General features: G+C 52.0%; 1 protein-coding gene across 2 annotated transcripts in view; it reads right to left on the bottom strand.

Moving 5' to 3' along the window:
• The window catches only part of SH3RF3 (SH3 domain containing ring finger 3), a 321,276-nt gene that overhangs the window by 114,085 nt on the left and 181,840 nt on the right, over positions 1-25,351 (bottom strand). For both annotated transcript variants that reach the window (XR_006734811.1, XM_045550375.1), the window contains exons 2-3: positions 21,418-21,693; positions 6,676-6,771 (exon numbers count right to left, since the gene is read on the bottom strand). Coding sequence is in view for 1 of the 2 variants with exons in the window: in XM_045550375.1 (XP_045406331.1) it covers positions 6,676-6,771; positions 21,418-21,693 (372 nt within the window). In the remaining variant the exon portion in view is untranslated. The remainder of the gene's footprint in view (positions 1-6,675; positions 6,772-21,417; positions 21,694-25,351) is intronic.

The following is a 25,351-nucleotide window of genomic DNA, read 5'->3' as shown; positions in this document are numbered from 1 at the left end:
CCTCTCCTTGCACTGCAAGGATGGAGCGTGCAGTCTGGGGAGGCCGCGGACTGCAGGCCAGAGCCCTGGAGAAGGGAGCGAGCGAGCTGGAGATCGGCACAGGGCCCCTCGCGTCTCCAGCTGACTCTGATCAGTGCATTCCCATGAGGAAACCCCCAGACTGGGGAAAGGTCTGCCCGCGAGGACAAGGCAGCACCAGCTCTGAGCTCACATGAAGCTGGGAACAGCTTGCATCCCCCTCCAGAGTGGAAACCTCATAAATCATGGGGCACAGAGTAGAGAAGGTTATAGCCTCGGCAGTAGGGAAATTAGCCCTACATAAAAGCCTGCCTGGTTTTGCCTAATGGAGCTTCAGGGCCAGCCTCAAAGCATGACTGTGTCTAAGTAACTTAGCGGTACCCCAGAACAAAGCTCAAGAATATGTGCAGGAATGCAAAGACATCCAGTACCCAACAAGGTAAAATTCACAAAGTCAGTATCCAATCAGAATTACCAGGCGTGCAAAGGAGCAGGAAAAAGCTCAGAAGCATCAAACCGCTCAATAAAGCCCACGCAGCCCCCGGTTCCAGAGTCGAGACCAAGAGTCCAAGACGCTCTGACCCCGCCCAAAATTCTCAGGTGGGCACCCGGAGGGGCACAGAAGCCAGTTGGGAGCAGAGAACCAGTCCCTCTCCCACTACCCACATGGCTTCCTGACATGCGGGGCTCCTCTTTGAGAAGCTGAGGGGTCCTTGGAAGGAGGGGAGGCAGACACCAGGACAGTGACCAGGAACGAGCCCCTCACCCAGGAGCACACAGCTGCAGGTCTGCCCACCTTGACCAGCAACAAGACGGGTCTGGCGGGCGCTGAGGAGGAGAAAGGGGCCTTGTCTTGTGGCCCTCATTAGAAGTCACACTCTCCTTGCCTTCCTCCCCGAGAACATCCTGCCTGCCCCAGTCAAGGGCTAAAAACCCACAAGACCAAAGTGAGGAAATAACAGACATCATGAGACAGCAAGTCCAACTCACAGAAGAGCTGTTCACGTATTGAAACAGCACGGAACACGCACGATTAATAACAACGGCAGAGTCATTCTGTCCCCAGTGAGAGCTGTCGGTCGTCCTCTAAGTCATTACCAAACGGTTCAACACCATGTTTGGGGCAGAGGTTCAAAATAATATCCTCTCTTTATAAAAACTGAGAAGCAACAAGGAGACAACCGTGCTACATGCGCAGGAAGAACTGAGTTCAACGCTGCAACAGACTGAGGCTTGGAACAAAGTTGTCTGACGACGCACGTTACCATGGCACTGAAGATAAGGACTCTCAAGAGGGAAATGGCCGTCATTAGCAACGTCTGCTACTTTTCTGGGTATTACATTTATTTGGCTAAATCAGGATTTTAGTTTTCACTGCCATTATTTTTTCCAGGATCTATAAATAGCACAGCAAACACCACACGGAGTTTGTTCAACACAGGAATGGAGGCACACGTGTGCCGAGTCCACACAGGGCTGGGGTCTGGCTCCTCAGAGTCACAATGCTCTGCCCCATGCAGCTCCTTCTCTTGCGATCCTGGGGTGATCTTACCACGGCTTCCACTGTGACGGTGCTTTCTCTGAGTCGGCGGACCCTGGGCCTCCCCCAACTCCACTCCCAGCCCTGACCGACGGCTCCCCATGTGCTCCAGCCCCTCCCAGCCCAGCCCAGCTCTTACTCACCCTCCCAACACCTTTGGCTTCATGATTTTCATCAGCCAAGTGGGGAGAAGGATCATGTGACCACTTATGCCCCACTGAAAAGCAGCTCAAATAGAAGCAGTCAGCGGAAATGGCACGAACAGTCACAGCGTTAATCAAATACTACATGGTGAAGAGCTTCCCCTCCAGGGAACGGCTCCTGACCTCCCCCCAAGCCAAACCCGGCAGCCAAACAGCCCAGCCCCTGCACAGCTCTGTCCACTCCCCGAGTACAGCTGCCTGGCAGAGGGGGCCGGCTGCTGGGACAGGACTCTGCACCCTGCCTCTGCCTTTTCTTTCTTCCCAGGAGAATGTTGGGGGAACCTCAGAAGGGGCTTCCAAGACTCCCTGCATTTGCTGCCAGAGATGATGGGATACTGGATGCTTTTAAGGATCCGAGGGACTCCGTGTGCACGTGTGGGGTGAGGGTGTGCGTGGGAGGGCCTATCCAGGCAACCACCGTGCACATGCCAACCACGCAGAGAGCAGCTAATCTCTAAACCTCCCACTCACGATAAAAAAGCACTATCGTATCATCCAGTAACTTTGAAGGTCCATTTCAGTTAACTCCTTGAGGTCCAGGCCCACCATCGCCCTACCTGAACAGCTGACTTTGTCAACATGAAAGCAGAACCTGACACCTGTGCTTATTACCTTCCGGCGTTCTTTCTGACCGCGTTTCCAGCCTGTTGCGGTCTTTGGGGTCTAGATTCTGGCCCCGCGAGAGACTTTGCTCACTCACAAGAGTCACTGGCAGGTTTGCTACATGCCTCTAAGTCTCCACGCAAGCCACCAACCGAGACTCGTCGAGCACGCCAGGGCAGCCTGTGTCCCGTCTGTGGGTCACTCCCTGAGGCCGATTCCTGCCAGCGCTCCCTGCAGACAGCTTTCGAGAGAGCCTCCCTCCCGTCCTGCAGCCTGAGTGTCTACACCTTGAACATCCCTGTCCTGTCTTGCTGACGTGATCCAACTGCAAACCTCAGCGCAGGAAACTGCCTGCAGTGAGACGGGGCATCGCCTGCCTTTAAAAATCAGGCAGCCACATAAGGCCACATGTGTTGGATGCTCAGGAATGGCACAAAGATATTCAACAAACACTCGAATGGACTGATAAGCAGTTTTCATTCCACAAACATTTACGACAATGACGCCACCACCAAGGGACAGTCCTCATGGGCCGACACTTGCCAGCCTGGGCTGGTGACTCTTACCTTCGTGTCACTGCCCTGGTTCGAGGGAAGGCACTGAGCCTGACAAGGTGGAGACACTGGCCACAGACGGCACCTCTGCTGTGCGGTGAAGCCAAACGAGCTGGGCCCGGCTGGCTCTGCTCTGAAGCCCACGCCCCACTGAGGGCGACGCCAGGCGTGCGGGCATGGCGCCCCTGGGAAAGGAGGCCAGGCTTGGGTGCTGCTCTGGTGGGTGCTCACGCCACAGGCAGGGCAGGACTCTGGGTGACAGAGCCCTCCCCGTGACCCTAGGTGCGTTCATACCACTGCAGGTGGCACCGTGGCCCCTTCCCCAGAGGGAGGAATTCTCTCAGAATGAATCACTCACACTCCCATGAGGACAAGCGCATTTGAAAAACCAAAATGATGACAGATTATTCTACCCTCTCGAGGGCTAAAGACCCAGAAGAAAGGCCCTGTTGAGCATGTGGGTTTAAGTCTTGTCACATCCCCTGGACCGGAGTTGCCTGTCTGCCCCTGTCTGTGTCCTGACACTGCGGCAGGGTCAGCCCAGGCTCCCAGTGAGGGCGCTGCCCGGCCAGCGGGACCAACGGGCAGGTATCAGGGAGCTGTGCCCTCGGTCCTGGCATGAGGATAGACACTGGAGGGTGACTGCTTCCAAAACTGGTGGGAGAAAGGAACAAGGAGGCAGGCTCAGGATGTGGGACAGTGGCCAGGGCCACAGGCAGGGGAGCTGGACAGGCAGTGGGGAGGAGGCTCGGCCAGCACCGTGCGGACACTCGGGGCCCAGGGTTGGTGGGCCCAGCTCATGGGGTGGACGCCTCTGGCAGCTGGCAGTGGGGGCCGTGGGGGCTGTGGAGAGGGTGGGGAGAGGACTATTTCTAGAGGACACAGCAGGAAGTGTAGATATTTCCAGAGACAGGGTCTGCCTTCTCAGACAGCAGCTGCAGCCACACAAGGCCAGGCCAGGCTGTGCCCTTCACCTCACTGTGCCACCCACAAGCCCAGGCAAAGACATAGCCTTGGAGGGACAGCAGCACACTGTTCGCAGAGCACGTTCCCTCTTACTTCTCAAGGTCCACCCCAGGTTGAGCATCTTGGCCCACACCGACAGATGGAAACCCGAGGCCAGGCAAGGTGGGAGGCCCTCAGCCCTGCGGGACAGGTGTGTGCTGGCAGGACCCCTGTTGGACGCCTGCCCACAGACCTGGGTGCTCCTGCACTGTGCGCAGGTCCCAGCTGGAGCGGCCGAAGAAGAGACCTCTGTGTGCCCAAGCTCATGTGAGCATGAATGAAGCTATGCCTCCAGGGCAAGGTCATCCCTCCTGAGCACCAGGGAACAGACAACGCTCCAAACTGTGCCCAAGACAGAGCCCCTGGCTCCCTCCTGGCGTGCGGGTCTGATGCCCACACAAAGCTGCAGCAGACCCAAGCTCTGACTTCAAATGCCTGCTCACCTCCCACGGGGAAGGCAGTCTGGGCCGAGTCTGCCTTTCCCATCCACCAGGGTCCACCCCTCGGGGTGTGTACATGGTGAGACCAACATGGGTTTTGCCTCTGTAGCTCAGCTCTGCAAAATGCATCCATAAGTGAACAGTGAGACCCAGTCTTGGGAAATACCTGCTTGGGTGGTGTCAGCGTGGCTGAGTGCCCACGAGTCTGTCACAGAGCCGAGGCTCCCAGGTGATGGATCCATGGCCCGGCGCAGGGCGGCACTGCATGGGCAGCTGTCCCAGGAAGGGTCCAGAGGGGCAGTGGGCCCCTGTCCCAGGATGCCCCCAGGAGGAGGGCCTGTTTCTGAGCCTCAGGGGCCATCCAGGGCCTCTCATCCGTGAAGCACAGGTGGGCAGAAGGAGGCTGTGCCTAGGAGCAGAGGCAGAACCTGATCCCAAGATCGAGATATTAAGTTTCCAGCATCCATAAACTACCTCTTGCCTCTTTCAGTCAGAATCCCCCAAAGTCACTACCACTCTGACTTCTGTCCCCACAGACGAGTTCTGCCTGCTTTTGAACTTCCTAAAAAAATCATACAGCATATACTCTTTTATGCCTGGCTTCTTTCATAACTCTATGAGATTCATCCAGGCGTTTGAAGGCTGTAGTCTTTGTTGTTTCCACTGCTGGGGAGTCCGTTGTGCGGAGATCCGTGTTTCACACAGCCGTCCACTGCCGATGGTCACTCGAGTGGTTTCCCATTAGGGGCTGCCAGAATGACGTTTCTGTGAACATGCTTGTATGTGTCTCTGTGTATCCCTGTAAGATTCCGCCTGGATAAAAAAGTCTCACTGGCTATAAATGTCTGAGAGCTCCGACTTCTGACTTTTAGACAACCTGTCAGTGGTATTCACACATGAAGTTCTTTGATCTTCAGCATCAGGACAAGAAAGCTGAACAAGTGCACAGACGAATGGAAACTTACAAGGTTTTGGGCGGAGCTTGAATCATGCAAGTGACTAGAGAGGGGTGTGTGTGTGAGGACCTCCTGTCATTGCTGCGGGAAGGTCTCAGAATCTCCCAGGCAGCTTATCCAAAGCAAATGTGAGAGAACCCCTGGCCAGAATGTTTGGGGAAGAGGAAACAGTGAGAGAGAGATGAGGCTGGCAAAGCAGATTAGGGTCAGACTGCGCAGGGCCTTGAATGCCAGGCTAGAGCATTTGGACTTCATCCTGTAGGCAACAGATATCTCCCAGCATCCACACACCACCCTGTAGGTGTGGTAAAGACAGCTATGTCACCTGTGGGCTCCTGCCAGGTCTTAAGCCCTTACCTGTGCCAGGTGGGCGGGCGGCATGTGGAACCCTGTGCTGACCTGAGTAAACTGCCGCTCGTTAGTGGGAGATGATGAGGGGGCAGGAGAGCGAAGGGCTAGGTCTGCAGCCAAACCTCCTGAGCTCAAGCCCTGCCCTGCTGCTCCTCTGCTGTGGGGCCTTGGGAACGCCACACAACCTTGCCGTGACAGCACTCGTCTGCAAAGCTGGGGCACTCGCAGTTTGCATGTGCCAGTGTTACTGAGAAGAGACCATGAGCAGGGACTTGGAAGCGTCTGGCATGAGCAAGCTCTCGGGAAGCATTATCTGCAACGGTCCTTATGGGATGACACCAGTGGTTACAGGATGAAAGCATGTGGTCATCTCATGACATACACGTGTGGCCTTGCACTGACGCACGGCAGCCACACGTGCCGTGGGCAAATTCTCCTACACACACGCACAGCCCATGTGCTAAGGTGCTCCCTGCTCAGCAACTGCCCAAACTTACTCACTAGAGACCTAGAGAAGAGATAGGAAATTAACAAGTCTCAGATTAGCTTTGAGCCACCTTTGCTTTAGTGACTCTCGGTTAGCCGAACTGCCCAATAATCCAGAGTTCAAGGAGGACCTGAAGACGGCTGTTCACAGCGGGAGGGGAACGCTGCCTTCAGGGTGGGCTCTTCTCCTCCGGGGCTGGGGACAAGAGCTGCAGAACTTGGGTGAGTCTCGGAAAAACAGGTGCCAGGTGCAGGTGTCCCACGAGAAGGGGGAGGTCTGCACAGGGCCTGTGTCATTGCCCACGCAGCAAGATGACTGCAGCCTGGGCGTGGGACTGACCACTCAGAACTGGCCAAGCAGTTCCCACAGCATCGCCCCAGTGATCTGAATCAAACCCACACGTGGCAGCTGTCTCACCTACGCTGTTTTCTCTCTTAGAAAAGGGGTTCCGAGGTCAGGGCACCCCCTGCCTGGCAAAAAACAATGAGAAAAAAGGAGGCACATCTGCACGGCCTTACCTCCACATACAGGAGCGGGAAGATGCCAATCTTGTCCCCCAACATGCCTTCCGCCCAGTTCTCGTCCACTCTTCTCAGCACGGTCAGAATCTCATCCTGGGGTTCCAGGGCCGCCGTGTGTGCAAGCGCACGGACACGCACAACACAAAGGAAATGAGAGACTGGTTAGCGCTGGGGAGGCTGAGGAAAGATTCTGGGAATGGTTCTAAGAGGGTGCGTTGTCCATTCAGATGTCTGACACGTGAAAGGTCCACCCTTCCACCCTCACCCAGGGGCACTCTCCTTCTCGCTGGCGCTATTAATCCTAGCTGCAGCGACCCCCAGATGGAAAAGCTCGGCAATTTATAATAGAGTTAGTGTTTTAAAACTCATGTTCCTATTACTTATTCAATGAAATAAAAATACTTGGAATAAAAACAAATTCAGCCAAGTATAAAATGTTTTAAGGTTCTGGCTACATCAAAGAACAAAAAAATAACCCACTCCAGCTACATTTATTTAGAGTCGTGGCTACATAAAGCTTTGAATAATGCTCTTAAATTCTTTGGCATATTGAACAATACCAAGTGGAAATGCACAGTGGAAACAGACGGGAGGAGGAAGGGAGCGGCACGGAGCAAGGAGGACGCTGCGGCTGGTAGACAGGCAGGTGGTGCGGAAGGAAAGGCTTGGGACACTCGCAGGTGATGGGAACCACAGAGACCCCCGGTGGGGACGTGGGCAGGAGAGGTGGAGCAGAGAAAGGACTGGTAGAGACGGGGATTAATAGGAGGAAGCGACCAGAGAGGAACCCTGGGGAAAGAGAAACAACACGGCTGCAGCAAGTGTCAAGGGGGAAAGGACTGTCCCGCCACAGGGACAGCCACACCAAGGGGACTCTGGCTAGCCGCCATCCCTCTCCCAGAACCGTCCTTCCTTCAGCAGCCAGGGTGCATTTCAGAGCCCCCTCGAGGCCCATCTGCCTAACCTTCCCCTAGATCAAAACCTCCCTGTCATCTGTCCTCGGGAATCTGGGGAACCAGCTGGCCTAAGTGTGACTCTAAGGAGCTGAGGAGGGAAGCAATAATACGTGACTTGCAGGCTGCCCTTAGGCTCAGAGGGACAGGTTTTAGGCTGGTGAAGCTCATGAAATTATCCAAGAAGCTGCTTCACTGTGAGCCAAGGGACCGCCCCATTTGGGGTGCTCATCTGACGCGAGATAACGTCTAGCAGAGCTGGGCACGTCTTCCCGAGAACACACAGAGAACAGCCGGCGCACGCTCTGTACTGGGAAGTTCCTCCAAGGTCACTTCCAAACCTGCCCCTCTCAGGAGAACAGGGCAGGGTGTCGGGCAGCCAGAGGCAGTCCCACCCCTCATTTTCCCTGTCCTCTCCCCCAATTCCCTGGCTTTAAAAAACACCAAACAAATCGATTTGTGACGTCACGAATTTGTGATCACCATCAGGGCCACTGTGGAGTTCTGTCCTAGGGGCAGATGCACACAGGTACCCCTGACCTCCACGCCTCGCTCACCTCTCAAGGTCATGACCGGCAGGGTCCCAAGCTCAGTGCCCAGCTCAGATCAGCCGCAGGGGCCCCTCAGACCTCACTGGTCACACAAAGGGAAAGGTAATCAAAGGCTTCCTATAAGTCAGAGTTTTGCAATAGCAAAATATCGTGCAAAACATTTAATTTTGTAAAAATTAAAAAGAAAATACCAGATTAATTTTGGCAAGAAAAAAAAGAAAATACCATAATATCTACATTATTACTTAATACTGGTTTAGAAATTAGAGCCAAAGAAATCAAATCAAATAAAATAAGTAGCATAAATATTAGAAAGAAGAGAATACAATTTTCTACCTAGAAAAACAGAGTAACAACTAAAAATTAGAATAAATAAGAACTTAGGAAAGGCTGCCAATTCTAAAATGAATACATAAAAATCATTGGCTGGCCCATATACCAGTAATAATCAGTTAGAAAATGTGATTAAAGGTGGCTACCCATTAAAAAAAATTAGATCTCTAATCCACCGTATATGCCAAGTCAATTCCATAAGAATTAAAGGCATAAATGTTAGCGAAAAAAAACCTTGAATGTCCAAGAAGAAGATAAGAATAGATGTTTAATCTTGAACTGGGGACGGTATTTCCAGGTATGATAACAAAGATTTGGGTACAGCAAAACCAAATACTCTAGGTTAAAAATTACAGAAACAAAACAAAAAGGCAAATAAAGTAGAAAAATACTCGCAGGATCTATGAGAGACAAAGGCTGAATATCTTTACTGAATAAAGACTCTAAAAAACAGTGGGGGAAAAAGACAGATACCTTAAAAGAAAAAGAGGCCAAGAGCAAAATCAGGGAACTCACAAAAGAAGAAAAGTGAATTGCCATTAAACACAGTTTAAAATGTTATAGCTGACTAGTAATCAAAGAAATACAATTTTAAACAAGAGATTCCTTTCTTTTTTGGTTCTTTTCTTGTCAAATCAGCAAAGATGAACACGAAGCCTCTCATGGGGCTGGCCAGTGTGCAGGGAACAGGGACTTCCCTGTTTTGGTGGGATGGAAATTTAGGGTGGGCTGTTTGGTGACTCCTATAAAGCATCAGTGCCATGGAGGCCTGCACACCCTCTGACCCGAGAACGCCGTGTCTAGGAACTCCATCCTAAGAACACTGAAGTGTGCAGAGAGTCACTGCTTCCCAGAGCAGAAATCCCCATAGGAACCAGTGCTGAGATAGAAAAACCTGAACCACAACTGATCCATGCTGCAGGCTCAGTGCGGACAAGTCTGACAGATAAAACTCCAGGGGCACCCAGTCACTGGGAGGCCCACATCTTTGTGAGTTGTACCTCACGGAGCCCCAGAAGGTCCTCACAGTGAAAATCGAAGAAAAACGACCTCATGCATCTGGCAGGGGGAGGCAGCAGAAGGGGGAAGGGACTGTTTTGAAATCCGCCAAAGTATTCTGTTCTTAATAACGTCTGCCCCCAGGAGAAGCTAGTTAACCAGAACCTCACCTGTTGGGGTTTTATCAGAGCCTAACCTACCTGGGGAAGAGAAATACCTAACTCCAGCCCACTGTAGCCATCCTGTTCCACCTAGAGAGAAAGGGGAAAACTGAGAAGCACTGGTGAAGTTCACAGTCCAGAGGTACAGGCTTACCAAAAGTCTAATCATATGACTACAGAATGTTCATCACACCCCTGCCCCCATCTTACCACCACATCACTAAAGGCCTATTTATAGTTCTTTTTACCTAGTCCATTATGTCTTATATCAAGAAAAAATTACAAGGCATACTAAAAGGCAAAACAACAACAACAAACCAGTTGGAAGAGACAGAGCAAGCATCAGAACCAGATTCAGATGTGGCAACTGATGTTAGAATTACCAGACCAGGAATTTAAAACAACCATGATTAATAACTAAAGGCACAAATGTACACAGTAGACAGCATGCAAGAACAGATGGGTAATGTAAGCAGAGAGATGGAAATGCTAAGAAAGAACCAAAAAAGAAATGCTAGCAATCAAAAGCACTGTAACAGAAATGAAGAATGCCTTTGATGGACTCAGGAGACTGGACACAGCTGAGGAAAGAATTGCTGAGCTCGGGGATATCTTAATAGAAATCGCCAAAATGGAAAGGCAAACAGAAAAACACCAGAAAGAAAAAAAAGGAACAATATCCAAGAACTGTGGGACAACTACAAAGCAAGAACTGTGAGGAAATTACGTACATGTAATGGGAATACCAGAAGGAGAAGAAAGATAGAAGGAAATATTTGAAACAATGATGACTGAGAATTTCTCCATATTATTGCTAGATACCAAACCACAGATCCAGGAAGCTCAGAGAACAATAAGCAGAATAAATGCTAGAAGTACTGCACCTAGGCATATCATTTTCAAAGTACATAAAATAAAAGATAAAGAAAAAATCCTGAAAGAAGGCAGGGGGGAAAAATAGCATATAACCTACAAGGGAGCAAATATAAGAATTACATCTGACTTTTCAAAACCATGCAAGCAAGATTGGAGTGAAATAAAGTGTTGAGAGTAAAAACCCACCAACCAATTTGCAAATGACAATGATATAAAAGACTGTTACCAAGAATACACAAAGAATTCTTAAAACTCAAAAATAAGAAAACAAACATGGATTAAAAAATGAGCCAAAGACTTTCACCAAGGATGACAACTCACCAAAGACGATATACAGATGGTGAGATGGTAAATAAGAATATGAAAATAGGCCAGGCGTGGTGGCTCATGCCTGTAATCCTAGCACTCTGGGAGGCCGAGGCAGGCAGATTGTTTGAGCTCAGGAGTTCGAGAGCAGCCTGAGCAAAAGCGAGACACCGTCTCTACTAAAAATAGAAAGAAATTATATGGACAACTAAAAATATATATAGAAAAAATTAGCCGGGCATGGTGGTGCATGCCTGTAGTCCCAGCTACTTGGGAGGCTGAGGCAGGAGGATTGCTTGAGCCCAGGAGTTTGAGGTTGCTGTGAGCTAGGCTGATGCCACGGCACTCTAGTCTGGGCAACAGAGTGAGGCTCTGTCTCAAAAAAAAAAAAAGAATATGAAAATAGGCTCCACATCACATGTCATCAGGGAAATGCAAATTTCAGCAACAATGAGATGCCACACTACATACTAATTAGAATGGTCAAAATCCAGGACACTGACAGCACCAAATGCTTGTGAGGACATATAGCAACAGGAACTGTCACTGATGGCTGGGAAGAAGGCAAAATGGTACAGCCACTTTGGAAGACAGTTTGGTAGTTTCTTACAAAAAAAAATATACTTTAACCAAGCAATCCAGAAATCATACACCTTGGTATTTACCCAAAGGAGCTGAAAACTTATTTCCAAACAAAAACTTACACATGGACATTTAAAACAGCTTTATTTGTAATTGCCAAAACTTGGAAGCAACCAAGATGTCCTTCAGAAGGTCAATGGATAAACAAACTGTGGTACAACCAGACAATGCAATGTAACTCAGGGATAAAAAGAAAAGAGTCATCAAGCTATGAAAAGACATGGAGGAAACTTAAATTCTAAGTGAAATAAACCAGGCCAGGCACAGTGGCTCACTTCTGTAATCCCAGCACTTTGGGAGTCCAAGGTGAGAGGATCACTTGAATCTGGACATTTGAGACCATCTTGGACAACACAGTGAGACCCCATCTCTACAAAAGAAATTGAAAAAATTAGCCTGTGTAGTGGTGCATTCCTATAGTCCCAGCTACTCAGGAGGCTGAGCCAGGAGGATCACTTGAGTCAGAGAGTTGGAGGTTGCAGTGAGCTGTGATTGTGCCACTGTATTCCAGCCTGGGTGACAGAATGAGACTGTCTCCAACAACAACAACAACAACAACAACAACAACAACAACACAGGAAACCAATATGAAAAGGCTACATACTGTATGTATGATTACAACTGTAAGACATTCTGGAAAAGGAAAAGCAAAGATTAGTGGCTGCTGGGGCTTAGAGGGGAGGGAGGGAAGAACTGGCAGAGCACAGGGGATTTTAGGGCAGTGAAACTACCCTGTATGATGCTGTAATGGTCGGTCCATATCATCATACATACGTCCAAACCCATGGAATGTGCAACACCAAAGTCACACTGTCACCAGTGTGAACCCTAATGTCAGCTCTGGACTCTGGGTGATTACGATGTGTCAATGCAGGTCCCTACTCTGGGGGGGGGGGATGTTGCTAACGGGAGGTCTGTGCATGTGTGGAGGCAGGGCAGGTATACGGGAAATCTCTGTACCTTCTGCTCAACCTTATTGGGAGCCTAAAACTGCTCTAAAAATATAAAGTCTATTTTTTAAAAAGCTAATAGCACCATAGAGCAATGAAAATGAACAAACTACAGTGCCCTACAACAGCATGGGTATAACTTACAAATGTAATATTGAAAGAAAACAAAGTATGACACACAGCTATATCATGTATGAGTCCCTTTATTTGAAGTTCAAGAACAAACCCAACTCCCCTATGGTGTTAGCAGACATGGGGAGGCCGGGGGTGGATGGGCAGAGGCACAGGGTCCTGCCACTCGGGACTGAGGAATGATTATAAGGATGAATTCTGTTTGTGACAGTCATCAAGCTGCATGGTTATGATTAGTGCACTTTTTGGCATATTTATATATGATATTATATAGTAATATAACATCTTATATATGATATTATATATAAAATCTTATAACAAAAAGATTTTTTAAAAAAGGTAATGGTGCATGCAGTGTGGACGTGTCGCAGCACACCCTGAACACTGCACTCAGCCCCAGCAAGTCTCCACAGGGGCATTCGCACTGAGGAAGCTGAGCATCACGGGCTTAGCCTAGAACAATGTCAAACCCTGCCAGGGAAGGAGGGGACGGGACACCGAGCCTGGAAATGAGAGCACTGAGGGGCCACGGTTGCTGACTTAAGCTCTGGCATCATTACCACTCTGAAGGGCCAGGCTTCTTGGGGGCACCGGGAGGCTGCGATTAGTGCCCAGGGCTCCAGTCACTGAGGGGCAGACAGGGCTCCCCCATGAGACAGGGCTGTCCAGAGACAGGTGTCACCTCGGAGGCCAGGGAACTGGTCATCACTCCCAGTGCGAAGCAGGGCCAACCTGTTCCTCATCAAGCCGCCAATACATACGAGCACCCCTTAAGGGCCAAGCCCTGGGAGGGCCTTAGGCTGAGTGGGGAACTATCCTCTTCCAAGAGGGTGGTGGGGCGCGCTTATAAAGAGATGATCACCATCCAGATCAAGGAAAGTACATTAAAATCCACCATACTGCAGTAAGCGAGGCCCCACATCCAAACATGTCAACTGCTGTGTCACTGTGAGGTCAGTGAACTGGCAGGTGAAACCTACACAGCTTCTTCTGGCTACAGGATGCAAGTCCAATGTGGACCCAGCTGTGATTTGGTGGCACCTGGTGGCAGGTGTCTGTTCTGGCTTAGATATTGATGGGAGCAATTCTGGTTCCTGTGCTGGCTGGGACCTCAGGACAGTGGCAGGATTCAGAATGCACCTGTTTATTGGTTGGCACCCATTTCGGCATGGAGGCTGGGCCCGGAGAATACCGGGGTACAGGGGGCCAGCACTCTCCATACCTAACTTTGCCAAAGATCATCCAGGAAGTTTTCCCCCAGCTCTGTCTCTAACCCAAATTCCCACAATGGGACAAGCCCCCAATGAGGAACATTTGAGGGCTGAGCAATGAAAATATTCCCTTCTAGCATGTCAGGGCTACCAGCATGAAATCTGGTGTGTTCTGGCAACAATGATGACTTCTTCAGTCCCACAGCAGGACCAGGAAAACAACAGCCAACTTTTCATGGCTAGATTATATCAGGTCTCTGATTTGTTGTTGTGTTTCAAAAATCCAGAGCCATTGCTTTCAGAAGGACAAGGAAAGAGGAAATATGTACTCACAGAATCTTTCATATTTGGAGAAATGCCCCCTCCTCAAAACACTAAACCGGCTTTGTATAGGAAGACGGCAAGGCTGATCTGCATGGGTTGGACAGGAATTTTAAGTTGCTGCTTCATAGAGAAGGACGTCCCCTGGGCTCTCTGCTCTCTCTCTCCTAGCAGGTGCATATGTTGAATATGGGGCTCCCACTGGCTGCAGAACAAAGCCATGCTGAGGGGACCATGCAGGGACAACATCTGTGCCGTTGGTCCCCGTAGTACTATGCTCTATGTCACAGGCCAGGAAACCTTTTCTAGAAAGGTCCAGAGAGTAACTATTTCAGGATTTGCAGGCCAACTACTCAGCTCTCCATTGTAGCATGACAATAGCTATAGACAATATGCAAATAAATGAGCATGGCTGTGTACCAGTAAAACTTTATTTACAAGAATAGGTGTCAGGCAGGATTTGGCCAGGGACTCTTAGTTTATCAACCCGTTTGACATAGGTGAGTAAACTGAGCCAAACCAGACACTGCAGGCTTTGCTGATAGTCAGGTTTCTGGGCCAATATGGCAGCATTCAAGGATTTTATGAATGGAACTTGTTTCCATGACATTATTTCACTTTCAGATCAAAACTCAATTTCATGTACAGGTTTTATGTCAAGCGCTCACTACTCACTGTGGGCCAGTAGACTTCCATATGCTGTTTTCCCTGTTCCCTGATATTTCCAAGTTTTGCAAATACACCAAATGCCATTGCCATATGGCAGTGACTCTCCTTTGTATTCAGGTGGTCTCAGGGTGGTCCTAAATGATTGTAAGTCTCAGCTATGAACATAAAACGGTTATTAAAAAACCATATTGCCTTGTCGTGTGGTTATGTTTCACAAGGCATAGTGGTTAATACATTTGCAAAGGTTTCAGGTGACATGGTAGGGCTCACAGTCTATAAGTGACCTTTAAACTGCATTTTTAACTCATTTACCTGAGTCTTCCAAAGTTTGTGCATTCATTTCCACCTGGGGAAAAGGAGAGCCACGAAAACAGACGGGCCTCTGTGACAAACAGAGGCTGCGGGTCCCAGCCCTGACATGCAACCTCCCTGTCCCTCCCAGGTGTCCCTGGAGGTAGCTGGCAGAACACGCAGTCCTTTGACACCACTTTAAGGGTATATCTAGGCAAATGTCACAGCTCACATATCAAGTATTTGAGGGCTCAGCCTGAAATGCCACAATCACTGCAAACCCTGGAGAGTTCCCTCAGGAGCTCTGGATAAACCAACATCCCAGCGCCTGGAATTTCCCTCTCCTAAACAAGCTGTGTGCAATATCACATATAAAAACCGACCCCAAAGGGCCATGGGTAGTCAACAGCCCTGTGCTCCTCGAGACCACCTGAGCTTCTCCACTGTCCTCTCACCTGTAGTCAGTGGTTTCCAAGCACCTGTAATGAACCAGAGCCCAGAGAAGGCCCTGGCCCCGCTGGCTGACCTCAGCATTGGGGCCTGCAGGGTGCGGGCTGCCAGCTGCGCCAGCCGAACACACACAGTGCCCCAACACACACAGCGCCCCAACACACACAGCGCCCGTTGGCAGCACGCAGGCCGACCACTGACAGAGGGCCGGACCACTCTGTTTCACAAGAGAAGGTTAAATTAAAAAAGGAAAAGCTCAGCAACTCCCTCAAGCCTTTTGTTGTAAAAATAGCACAAAATTGTGCCTCTGATAGCCACCTGCCACTTGCGGCGAGGCTCCTAAAGAACGTTTAGCTGCCATCAGTCCCCCGCAAAGCAGACCAGCCCCGTGTCCTCTGTGCGGCTGGCTGGCCGCGGTCCTTACCCATCTGCTCCAGAGGCTGCTGGGGGCCCGGGACTGCTCACAGACAGGCAGAGGCAGAGCTCTCGGGGGGTCTCAGGGCTGAGGGGAATCTGCAGTCACAGGATGGGCCACGGGTGGAAGGACAGAGGTCAGAGGTCGGAGGGTGTACCCTCTCGGAGCTGGGACACCCTGCCTGCACACAGACTCAAGCAGGTGACAATCCTTCACCCTGCCCATCTGCCTGTGGCTCGTGAGCACCTGAGGGCAGGACTCTGACTCTGTTGTGCCCACCTCACTATCCCTGTCACCGAGCCTGGCACTGGGAACATAACCCAGCGCTGACAAATGTCTGAGGAGTGAGGAAGCAGACCACGGAGCCTGGGCGACAAGACACGAATGCTCCCAGCAACAGGCCTGCTGCCCCCGGCAGAGCGCTCAACCTCCACGTCCCCCAGGCGCCCTTCACTGTCCGGTGCTGGGGGTGGGCAGGGGGTGGGCCACGACCTCGCCCGGGGAGGTAGTGCCACGTGACCACAAACACCTACATCTCAGATGGAGAAGAGGGCTGTGGGGTGTCCCAGCCCATAGGGAAGGGGCCCTGGGGAGCTAGTGGGATCGACTAGACAGAGAACCCGCCAGGAGGCCGGCACAGCAGGGCAGACGTGGGCCAGGGGCCAGTGGCAAAATGAGGCCTGCAAGGGAGCCGGGCGCTGGGCCGGGTCGGGTCTGTGGACAGCAGCCACTCTGGGAGACTCGAGGGAGGTGGGAAGCCACTGAGGGCCCTGAGCTGAGGCTCCACGTGGCACAGGTTCGAGAGGTTGGTCAAGCACCCAGGGAAAAACAGGCCGGGCCTCTGCAGTGACCAGGGGCCAGGAGAGAAGAGCTCGCATTCTGCGTAGGTTCTGAAAATATTTCCTGGCAAATCTTCAGGTAGAGCCCATGCTTTGCCTGCAAATCAAAGCTACTGCCTGCGGTTTCTGAGAGCTCCGCCTTGACGTCAGAAGGGGCTGGGCAAGGGCACTGCCCAGCACAGAGGTGGCCAGGAGGAGGAATGTGCGATGCAAGAGCCCACGCAGGGGACCTGGGCCCTCTGGGTTTCTCTGAAACCCCGGGAGATGCAGCCTAGGCAGGTGCTCAAGAAGGGGAAGACTGACTGGGAGCCGCCGCCTCTCCGTGGGCTTATCCCACTTTGGTTCATGGCTACGACACGGAAAGGACATGAAGCGGAGGCTTTCCCCAGTCTTCTCAGCCCCAAAAGTGTCCCCATTCCCACTCAGGGAGCAGCAGAGATGACACTGCGGATCGGGAGGCTTGCCCGGTGGCTGGCCCTGGGGAGGGGACTGTGGCCTCCACACAGGAGCTGGACACCATTCCCCCCGGGTAATCCTGTCCCGATTTAGCCTCCAGGCGAGTGACACACAGCAGACTAGTCCTGGCCACTCTCAGCTCTCCACGCAGTGCGTGCCTTACAAGGACGCTTATTTTCCTGCGAGTATTCTGGGCTAACATAGTGACATGCACGTGTGCTGTCTGATGGGACTGCAACTTTTCCTGAAACAGGAAGAAAAGGAGAGGGTAGACAGCAAATATTTATTGAAATGCTTATTGTGAGTTTGGTTCCTTGAATGCCTTTGCTCATGTAATCCTGATATCAACTCCGTTTTATAGTCTAAAAAGAGACTCAAAGAGTAAGTAAATGTTGCAAAGTCACCATACATTATTAAAGAAAAGCATCCTGATTTGAATCTGCATCTACTTGACTCTAAAGCCCAAACTCTGTCTATATTTGATTTTTATCCCTCTAACTCTGTACCTAGGATCAGAAGGCATAGTTTGGAATTCATGCTCAGTTAATTCACAAAGAAAATAATTCCCATGCTTTTGAGAAATGATGATTAAACCTTCAACAGTATAAGAAGTTCACGTGGAAAGGCCTTAAAGTCTGACTAGGTCGGGCAAATTGTGGAGGTGTTTTTTAAAGGGTTTGCCAACTCGAAGCGTGCCTTTGGCCCTGGAGAGCTGCGAGCGGGCAGGGGCTGAGATGAGGATTAGGATAGATCAGTGGCTGTGTCCACCAAGCCCTGTGGCTCCTCCATGTGACATACCCAGTAGGGATTAGGGTGACATGGTGAGCCTCAGGGCCCTGCTGTGGTCGGGTGTGAAAGTGATCCAGTGGCCTTTGAGGATTCCTGAGTATTAAGGGCTGCCTGGGCCCCTTGACAGCAAACACAGCTACTTAGCAAGGTGATGACAATGTCCTCATGAACTGGACATGGCATAGTAGGGGCAATGAAACATTTGCTGAATCTTGTAGTTGAATGGAATGAGAACACGGAGTAAGCCATGAGAACGGAACTCACATCCCCTCCTGTGTGCCAAGCCCTAAGCTCAACTCTTTACTTACATCACGTGGTCCTCGACGCCCCAGAGTAGACACTGGTGTCCTGGCGCTCCCAGTGCAGCAAGATAAGTGTCTTCCTGAAGTCACACAGCTAGCCGCGGGGCCCTCGCTGCAGCCCCCCCCTCAAATCCAGGCCCCCCGGGGCTCCCTCTTCTGGCCTCTGGTTACTCTATTTGCACATGCCCAGCTTTTTGGACTGAGACTACTAAGAAGTTATAAAATAACCTTTTTTAAAGCTGCTTTATACAAAGTAATTATTCATTCTCTTCTTAAATAAGACAAAGACTTTGGTTTTCGGAATGACTATAGTTAATGCTGTTTTAACAGAACTGTTCAAAAGCCAACATTGAAGGTAACAATCTTTCTTTGATCCCTCTACTTCATGCCTTTTAAAGTTCCATCAGTCCCACCACAATGATGGTTTGTAAGGGAGGTTGGCACCACCCGTGGTTTTTAGAGACCCCTTCTTTACTTGCTGACTCCGAATGGAACATATCTGAACAACAAAACCATTCCCTGGAGGGGAACCAGCACCCACACCAAAGCACAGGAACCAGTGGTCCCTTGAGACGCGACACACAGGGAGGTGTCAGAGCCAGCCTCGTGCAACTCAGCCTCGTGGGGAAGTGAGCTGGTCACACGCAGTGTGGGAGGGAAACAGCAGGCAAGTGCCAGCAAGGAAGTAGAAATTGAGCCGAGAGAGTCATGAGGAGTTGCCCATGTCCCTTAGAGCCTTTATCCGGAGGCGTTTAGAAGTGAGAAATGCAGCAGGACGGGACAATTAGCAGGGGTAGCGTCCCCCGCCCAGCCCCCCTCTGTGAAGGTCAGAGGGACAACATGGGCATGGTGGGAAGGTGACATGGAGCATGGTGGAGGTGTCACAGCATGGTCCCCTTTAAGAATCACACCTCAGGGGCTTCTGATTATCCACATTAACATACAGGATTCAAGAAAAGAAAGTCCTTGAACAATCTGTGATATGACACTTCCACTCCTGTGACCCCCTCGTGGGAACAGCCACTACATCCTGTAACAGGAGATGCCGGGGCCTGCCTGTGGCTGGCGCCTCTGCCCCTTAATCTCAACCCGAAGGTCACCTTCCATGGAGTCTGCGTGACCACACCCACCTCCAGGTTTCTTGTAAAATATGGAATATGAGAGTCTATCATTAACTATTCCGGAGCCCTCACTAAACGCCTAGTGTCTGTCTCCTGGGTGGCCCAGCACAGCTCGCTGGCCCCTGACCTGTCTCCTGCACACTCCAGCGAGTCCATCTGTCCTGCAGACACAGCATGGTTCCCCGCACAGAGTCGGGGCCCTGTACATTTTTGTGAAATAAATAGGTAAATGCCCCTTTGTCCTCCCATCTGGTGGGCTCTGGCCTTCATCCTGGAGTCGAGTGTCCCAGGCAGAGGCCCGTGGAGTGGAGCAGGGTGCATGGTGGTGTTAGGAAAGGCAGGCCTTTGCTTCTGCCTGGAGCAGCTGGCCCTGCCTGCAGGCCCCAGGGCCCCGCAACTGTCGTTCACAGCACGTTCCCCTGACCGCAGAGCCGCCTCCTCTGAGGCCCTGCGAGGAGGGCCTGTGCTCTGTAGCCGGAGCCGTCTGAGCCTGGAGGGACCTGGAGCCATTAGGGGTCTGTCTCCTTAGCAAGGTCCCCGCTGGACACAAGAGGTCAGGGTCCCTGCCCTTGGTCATGAGTGACATCAAAGAGCACCATGGTCCCCAGAAATGTCCTCTCTCAGTGAGATTCCCCAGAGTCCGCTGGGCAGAGAAGCAGCCTGACACTCTCGCCCCCAGGCTGACAGGGAGAGGGACAGAGAGGCCCCGTGCTGGCTTCCCGGGAAGCTGCACCAGCTTGATGACAATGGGAATTAGCATCAGAACACCTTGACGGAAAGAAGGAAGGAAGAGTTAAAGCCCTGAATGAAAAATAGATTATTCACTGTCAGGCTGAACAATAGAACAAGACATAAATAGCAGCCGTGCACAGGACATGCCAATTTTGTTCAAAAGTGGTGTGCTCGGCACTCCCGCAGCCCTCCAGAGAGCACGGTGCCACGGCCACGTTCCTCACCCAGCAGACAGGGGCCGGGGGAGCAACAATGGCCTCTCAGAGTGTAAAGGCAGAGCTCTGAGTCAGAATTCCAGCTCTGTTATTCACAACTGTGCGTGTGTGTGAGACAGAGGCAGAGACAGACAGAGACAGAGAGACAGAGACAGAGAGACCAAATTCGAGAAAACCACAAGGACTTCTCAGCATCTAAGGAACATGAGGACCCCACTCGAGGGAAGAATCCCCCGTGTGGGGAAGTGAGAAGAAAGTGAGCGTTAACATCAGAGATTTGAGTCAGGACTCCGCTCTGTTATTTACACCTGGGGGGTGCAGGGAGGGAAGGAGGAAGGAGCAGGACACAGCAGCAGCTGGGTAAGTTATGAAACTGCTCTGAGCTTTGGTTCCCCCGTAGAAAAAACCAGGCTCCAACTATGTCCCTTGGAACCCTGGACAGCCGTAAAGACAATGGGCCAGTGTGGCCTTCAACACAGATAATTATTCGATGGGAACTGCAGGACAGCCAGCAACCAGGCCCCATGCGGGTCGCTGGGCTCTCCTGGATGGCTCCTGGTTGGCACTATTTAGTTTGCTACCATGTCGTCTGACCCGGGCTCTCCACAGCCTCTCACATGCCTGGACCATCCTGTGCTGGTGGCCTGGAGGATGGGGCTGTGATGTACTGATGTGGGCCCAGCTGCCCCTTCCCTGCAAGCTGAACAGGGTCTTTGTGCAGTCTCCCCTCACGAGCCCCTCTCGCCTGAGTCAGCACTTAGAACCACAACCCAGGTTAACCAACGGTCCTGCTCCAATGCTGATGGTGGCTCACGTTACCTGGAGGTCCCCTGCCAGCTTGTGCCACCTCATGTCATTCCACAAAAACAACCACTGCCCAGTTTAGGAGGCACAGGGAGCGAGGCGGGATCGTGCGCCGGGGACTTGGGGAGGAAGCTGCCGCCACGCTGCAAGCGCTTGGCTGGGAAGAGCTGGGTGGCCCGAAGGCCATGTAGGCCATCGGCTGACCCTGGGGCTCACCTCACCTTGGTGAAGGTCAGACAGTCCTTGTCCTGGTCTTTGTCCTTCATCTCGAAATCATAAAGTGCTTTGCCCTGGGGCGGGGCCGGCGGCAAGGGCCGGACGCACTGGATGTAGCTGGCCGGGAGGAAGCCCCGCGAGCCCCGCAGCTCCCCGTGGTACCAGTTCTCGTCCACCTTGCGCCGCAGGATGATGACGTCACCCTTGTTGAACTTGAGGTCGCCAGGTTCTGTCCCCTCGTAGCTGTAGAGGGCTTTGCCGTAGGGAAGCTGGGGAAGGTTCTGGAAGCAGAAGACAGCACAAGGTTACTTGGTGCGGCCGTCCAGCACGCTGGGGCCGATCGCGCAGCCTGGCTGTTCCCAGGGGCTTCTGTGTCCTGGGGGTGTGTACAGATGCCCTGAGAGCGGAAAACATTTTAAAGGAATAGACGGCCCGTCACTGGAGCAAGCAAACTCCGTGGCCCCACCGAGACAACAGGGTCCCCCCTGTAGTAATTCCCCCTAAATAGCACACGTGGGGGCCAAGCACTGCCCGGGGCCTTCCACACAGACCAGCGCGTTCTGTGCTGAAAAGGACTCTGAAGTAGGTGCCAGGTCACCTTCACTCACTGACCCGAGGCACAGAGAGAAGGGAACCTGCCCGAGCCCCACACCTACATGTAGCAGGTAGAATCAGATCACAGGCGGTCTGGGCTCCGGAATGTTTTTACACACACTAGCCGAATCATTTTCCGCTGATTCCCGTTTCTCAGGGACTTTAGTCTCAAAAGCTGCCAGATTTCCAACGATCATTCAACACAATTTTCTTTACCTCATTTACTGAACCCCCTCCCCCAGCAACTCAGAACACGCCGCTGCGATGGGGAACCCTCGGCCTTCTGATTTCAGGATTGCTCTTTTCTCAGCACCAAAGGAGGCAAGAAAAGCTTCATCTTTCTCTGCTGCACCCCTTTTAATAAAAGGATTTGTTCTGTAAAATTTGGATTCAGTCAAAAGGCTGCACTTACGGACCTAGAAGGCCGCAGTTCCCCGCCCCTGCAGGGGTTTCAAGCTGAGCAAAAGACCCGCATCCCACAGACACCCAGCCAGCGGCACACGCTCACGACGTCCAGATGAGAGACAACCCGGCCATGGAACGCAGAGGTCACTGCCAGGCACCAGAAGTTCTAACAGGTGGTCCCGGCTGTCACAGGAACCCCCGTCCCCCAACCATGACACACAGAGTTCTGCTGCATGCAGCAGTCTGGTCCAGAAGTACAATTTCAAGGGCATAAAACCGTATCCTCCTAACATCAGGGATGTTCCTGTCAAAGCTTAGCCAACCCATCTTTGGTCTCAAACAGCGACTAGCTCTGAAACCCAAACAGTTCTTGGCGCTGTTCTGCTTGTAAGCACTAAGGAGTCTGTCGAACAATCCTGAACCAGACTGATGTACTGTCCCCTCCCTGGGCTGCTCACCTGGCCCTGTTTCATAACAACAGGCTGGCCACATGGTCTCCTTCCTCTTCTTTATGAGTGGCCAACACCTGCTCAAACGAGTGAGCTCTGCCAAAGGTCACTTCTGTGACCGAGGAAAAGCAAAGAAAGCCTTGCATTGTCCCAGTGTCAATACCCAACGATTTTCCTACCAGAAGCCGCATTTTCTCACCAGGGCTGCCCGTGCCAAGAAGGTCTTTAGTATTCGAATCAATCAATAGAGGCACAAAAGCCCGAAGCAGTAGTACATCGAAAAATTCTTTGTAGAAGACTTAATAGCATGTTGGCAACTCAATCATTCTACATTTATGTTTCAGCAACGTCAAACGACAGCAGTTAAGAGAGAACCTGCTGGCAAATTGACAAACAGCCACCACTACCCAATTAAATAGTAACACCAGAGGATTGTTCATTGCAGAGCTCTGAAAGGAAAAAATCAGTTTGCTTCCAATGATACTCATTCTGGATAGCTCTGTAGAGTAAGCACAATAGAGTGTAACAGGCCCGGATTTTAGAGTGCGGAGGCGAAGGGGTACTTTGTAATGCAGGCACTGTGACCAGGCAGGGCCGGAGAGGCTGGCTGTGGGCCACCAGCAGGATCCACTCCCACGAGGGGGCCACGCAGCCCCAGGCCCAGGGGTGCCCAGTCAGGGGTGATTTTGTCTGAAGACATTTTGATTGTCTCAGCTGGGAGGTAGAGAACTTCTGCACCTGATGAGCAGACGCCGAGCACCCTGCAATGACAGACAGTCCCCAACAGCAAAGAATGAACCAGCCCAGAATGTCAGCAGGCTGAGAAACCCTTGCCCCACCCACTAGCTTAAATTTACAAAAAGACGGAGTAAGCTTTCTTGTTCTATTTGAACTTAATCTACCAGTACTTTAAATGTCAAATAGAACAAGTATTTTCACGATTGAGTATTTTCACCCATGGAGACACTTAGATATTCATCAAGGTAAGAAGTTTTAAAGGGATAGTAAGAAAAGAACTTGCTGTCAAATCAAGAAAAACTGGCCTTCAGAAGATGCACAAAGGTGGCTTCACTTTGTGGCAGAATGACTCCATTTCCTTCCATTCCCAAATTACGAGGGTGAAGCTCAGAAACAGTAGTATTCTAAGTGCCACGGAGTCTCTGTGGCTGGTTGGTGACTTTTGCTACTATCAGTAACAATGGTCCGCAAGGGAGGCCAGATGTGCACCTCTGTCTTCACCGCCCTGCTTCCTTCCGTGGCCGCTCATGCCGTGGGAGCACACGCGCCTCCCAAACTCCCCCACGTGATGGGGACATGGGGTTTCCATCTGGCCTCCCACCACCGGCCTCCCCAGCCCGGCTGACCCAGAGGCCACCTGCAGGTGCTGCTCACAACCATGCTGACAGCTGTGGCCCCAGCTCACGCAGCGTGGCCGGGAGAGCTGGGGTGCAGGGCCAGAGAAGCTGAGGCAACTCCTACCAGGCCACTCTCCAATCCACCTGTCCTTCCAACGTCCCCTCTGACCAGGGGACTTCATGTCAATCCAGCAACTTGTTCGACAGCTCTGCTGGCTGCCCACAAGCTTGTTGAGGCCACATCTGTCCCTCCAGCCCCACCTCCTGTGTTCCACACGCCGGCCCTGGAATCCCACCCAGCTGCTGAGGAAAGATGCTCAGTTATCCCCGTGCCCACCCTTTCCCTCCGCCTGGGCATCTGTCCTCAGATCCTGCTGGCTCCACGACTGAGCCCTCACCCAGGAACCCATGCATCCTTCCCCTCCTACAGCCTCCCCTGCCACCTTCTCTGCCAACCAACACAGGCCTCCTTGGTGGGTCTCCAGGCCTGTCAGCCCAGCACGGGTGCTGAGATGCAGAGCGAGCCCGTCGCCTGCAGCTCACACACTTTCAGTGGCTCCCCACGGCCCTTGGGGATCTGAACTCCTCCCCAAAGCGGCGGCAAAGATCCCCAAACTCCCCTACGTGAAGGGGACACTGGGTTTCTGTCTGGCCTCCCACCACCAGCCTTCCCTAGCCCGGCTGACACAGAGGCCACCTGCAGGAGTTGCTTACACCCATGTGGCCGTGCTCACGCTGTGCTCTCCTGAGTCCAGCACTACCCGCTGCCTCGCCCGCCCTAGACGGGACTGTGCTGTGTCCACCTGACAGTCCGGGACCCAGGAGGGTGCTGTGCATGTGCTGTTCATTCAGAGGCTCTTGGGTTGCTCCTGAGCCGGGCCTGGGTGGGGACGGGGAGTGGGTAGAGTCAGAAAGGAAGGGTTTGGCAGGGCACCCCCATGAGCCAGCGTGCCTCGTGCAGACCTGGAGAAGGGCGCCCGCTGCCCTCTGCGTGGGAACCAGGGCGGGAGCAAGTCGCACGCCTCTGCAGATGCAGAAACAGGGGCGGCCCCGAGACCGCACCTGCTGAGGCCACCCCACACCCCGCAGGCTCCAGGGGGGCCTGTCTGGTGCCACACTGGGCGAGGAGGACAGAG

The sequence above is a fragment of the Lemur catta genome, chromosome 4 (genome assembly GCF_020740605.2).
Source record: "Lemur catta isolate mLemCat1 chromosome 4, mLemCat1.pri, whole genome shotgun sequence".
Taxonomy (NCBI): Eukaryota; Metazoa; Chordata; class Mammalia; order Primates; family Lemuridae; genus Lemur; species Lemur catta.
The sequence above is the reverse complement of the archived record's forward strand: the minus strand, read 5'-3'. Positions and strand labels throughout refer to the sequence as shown.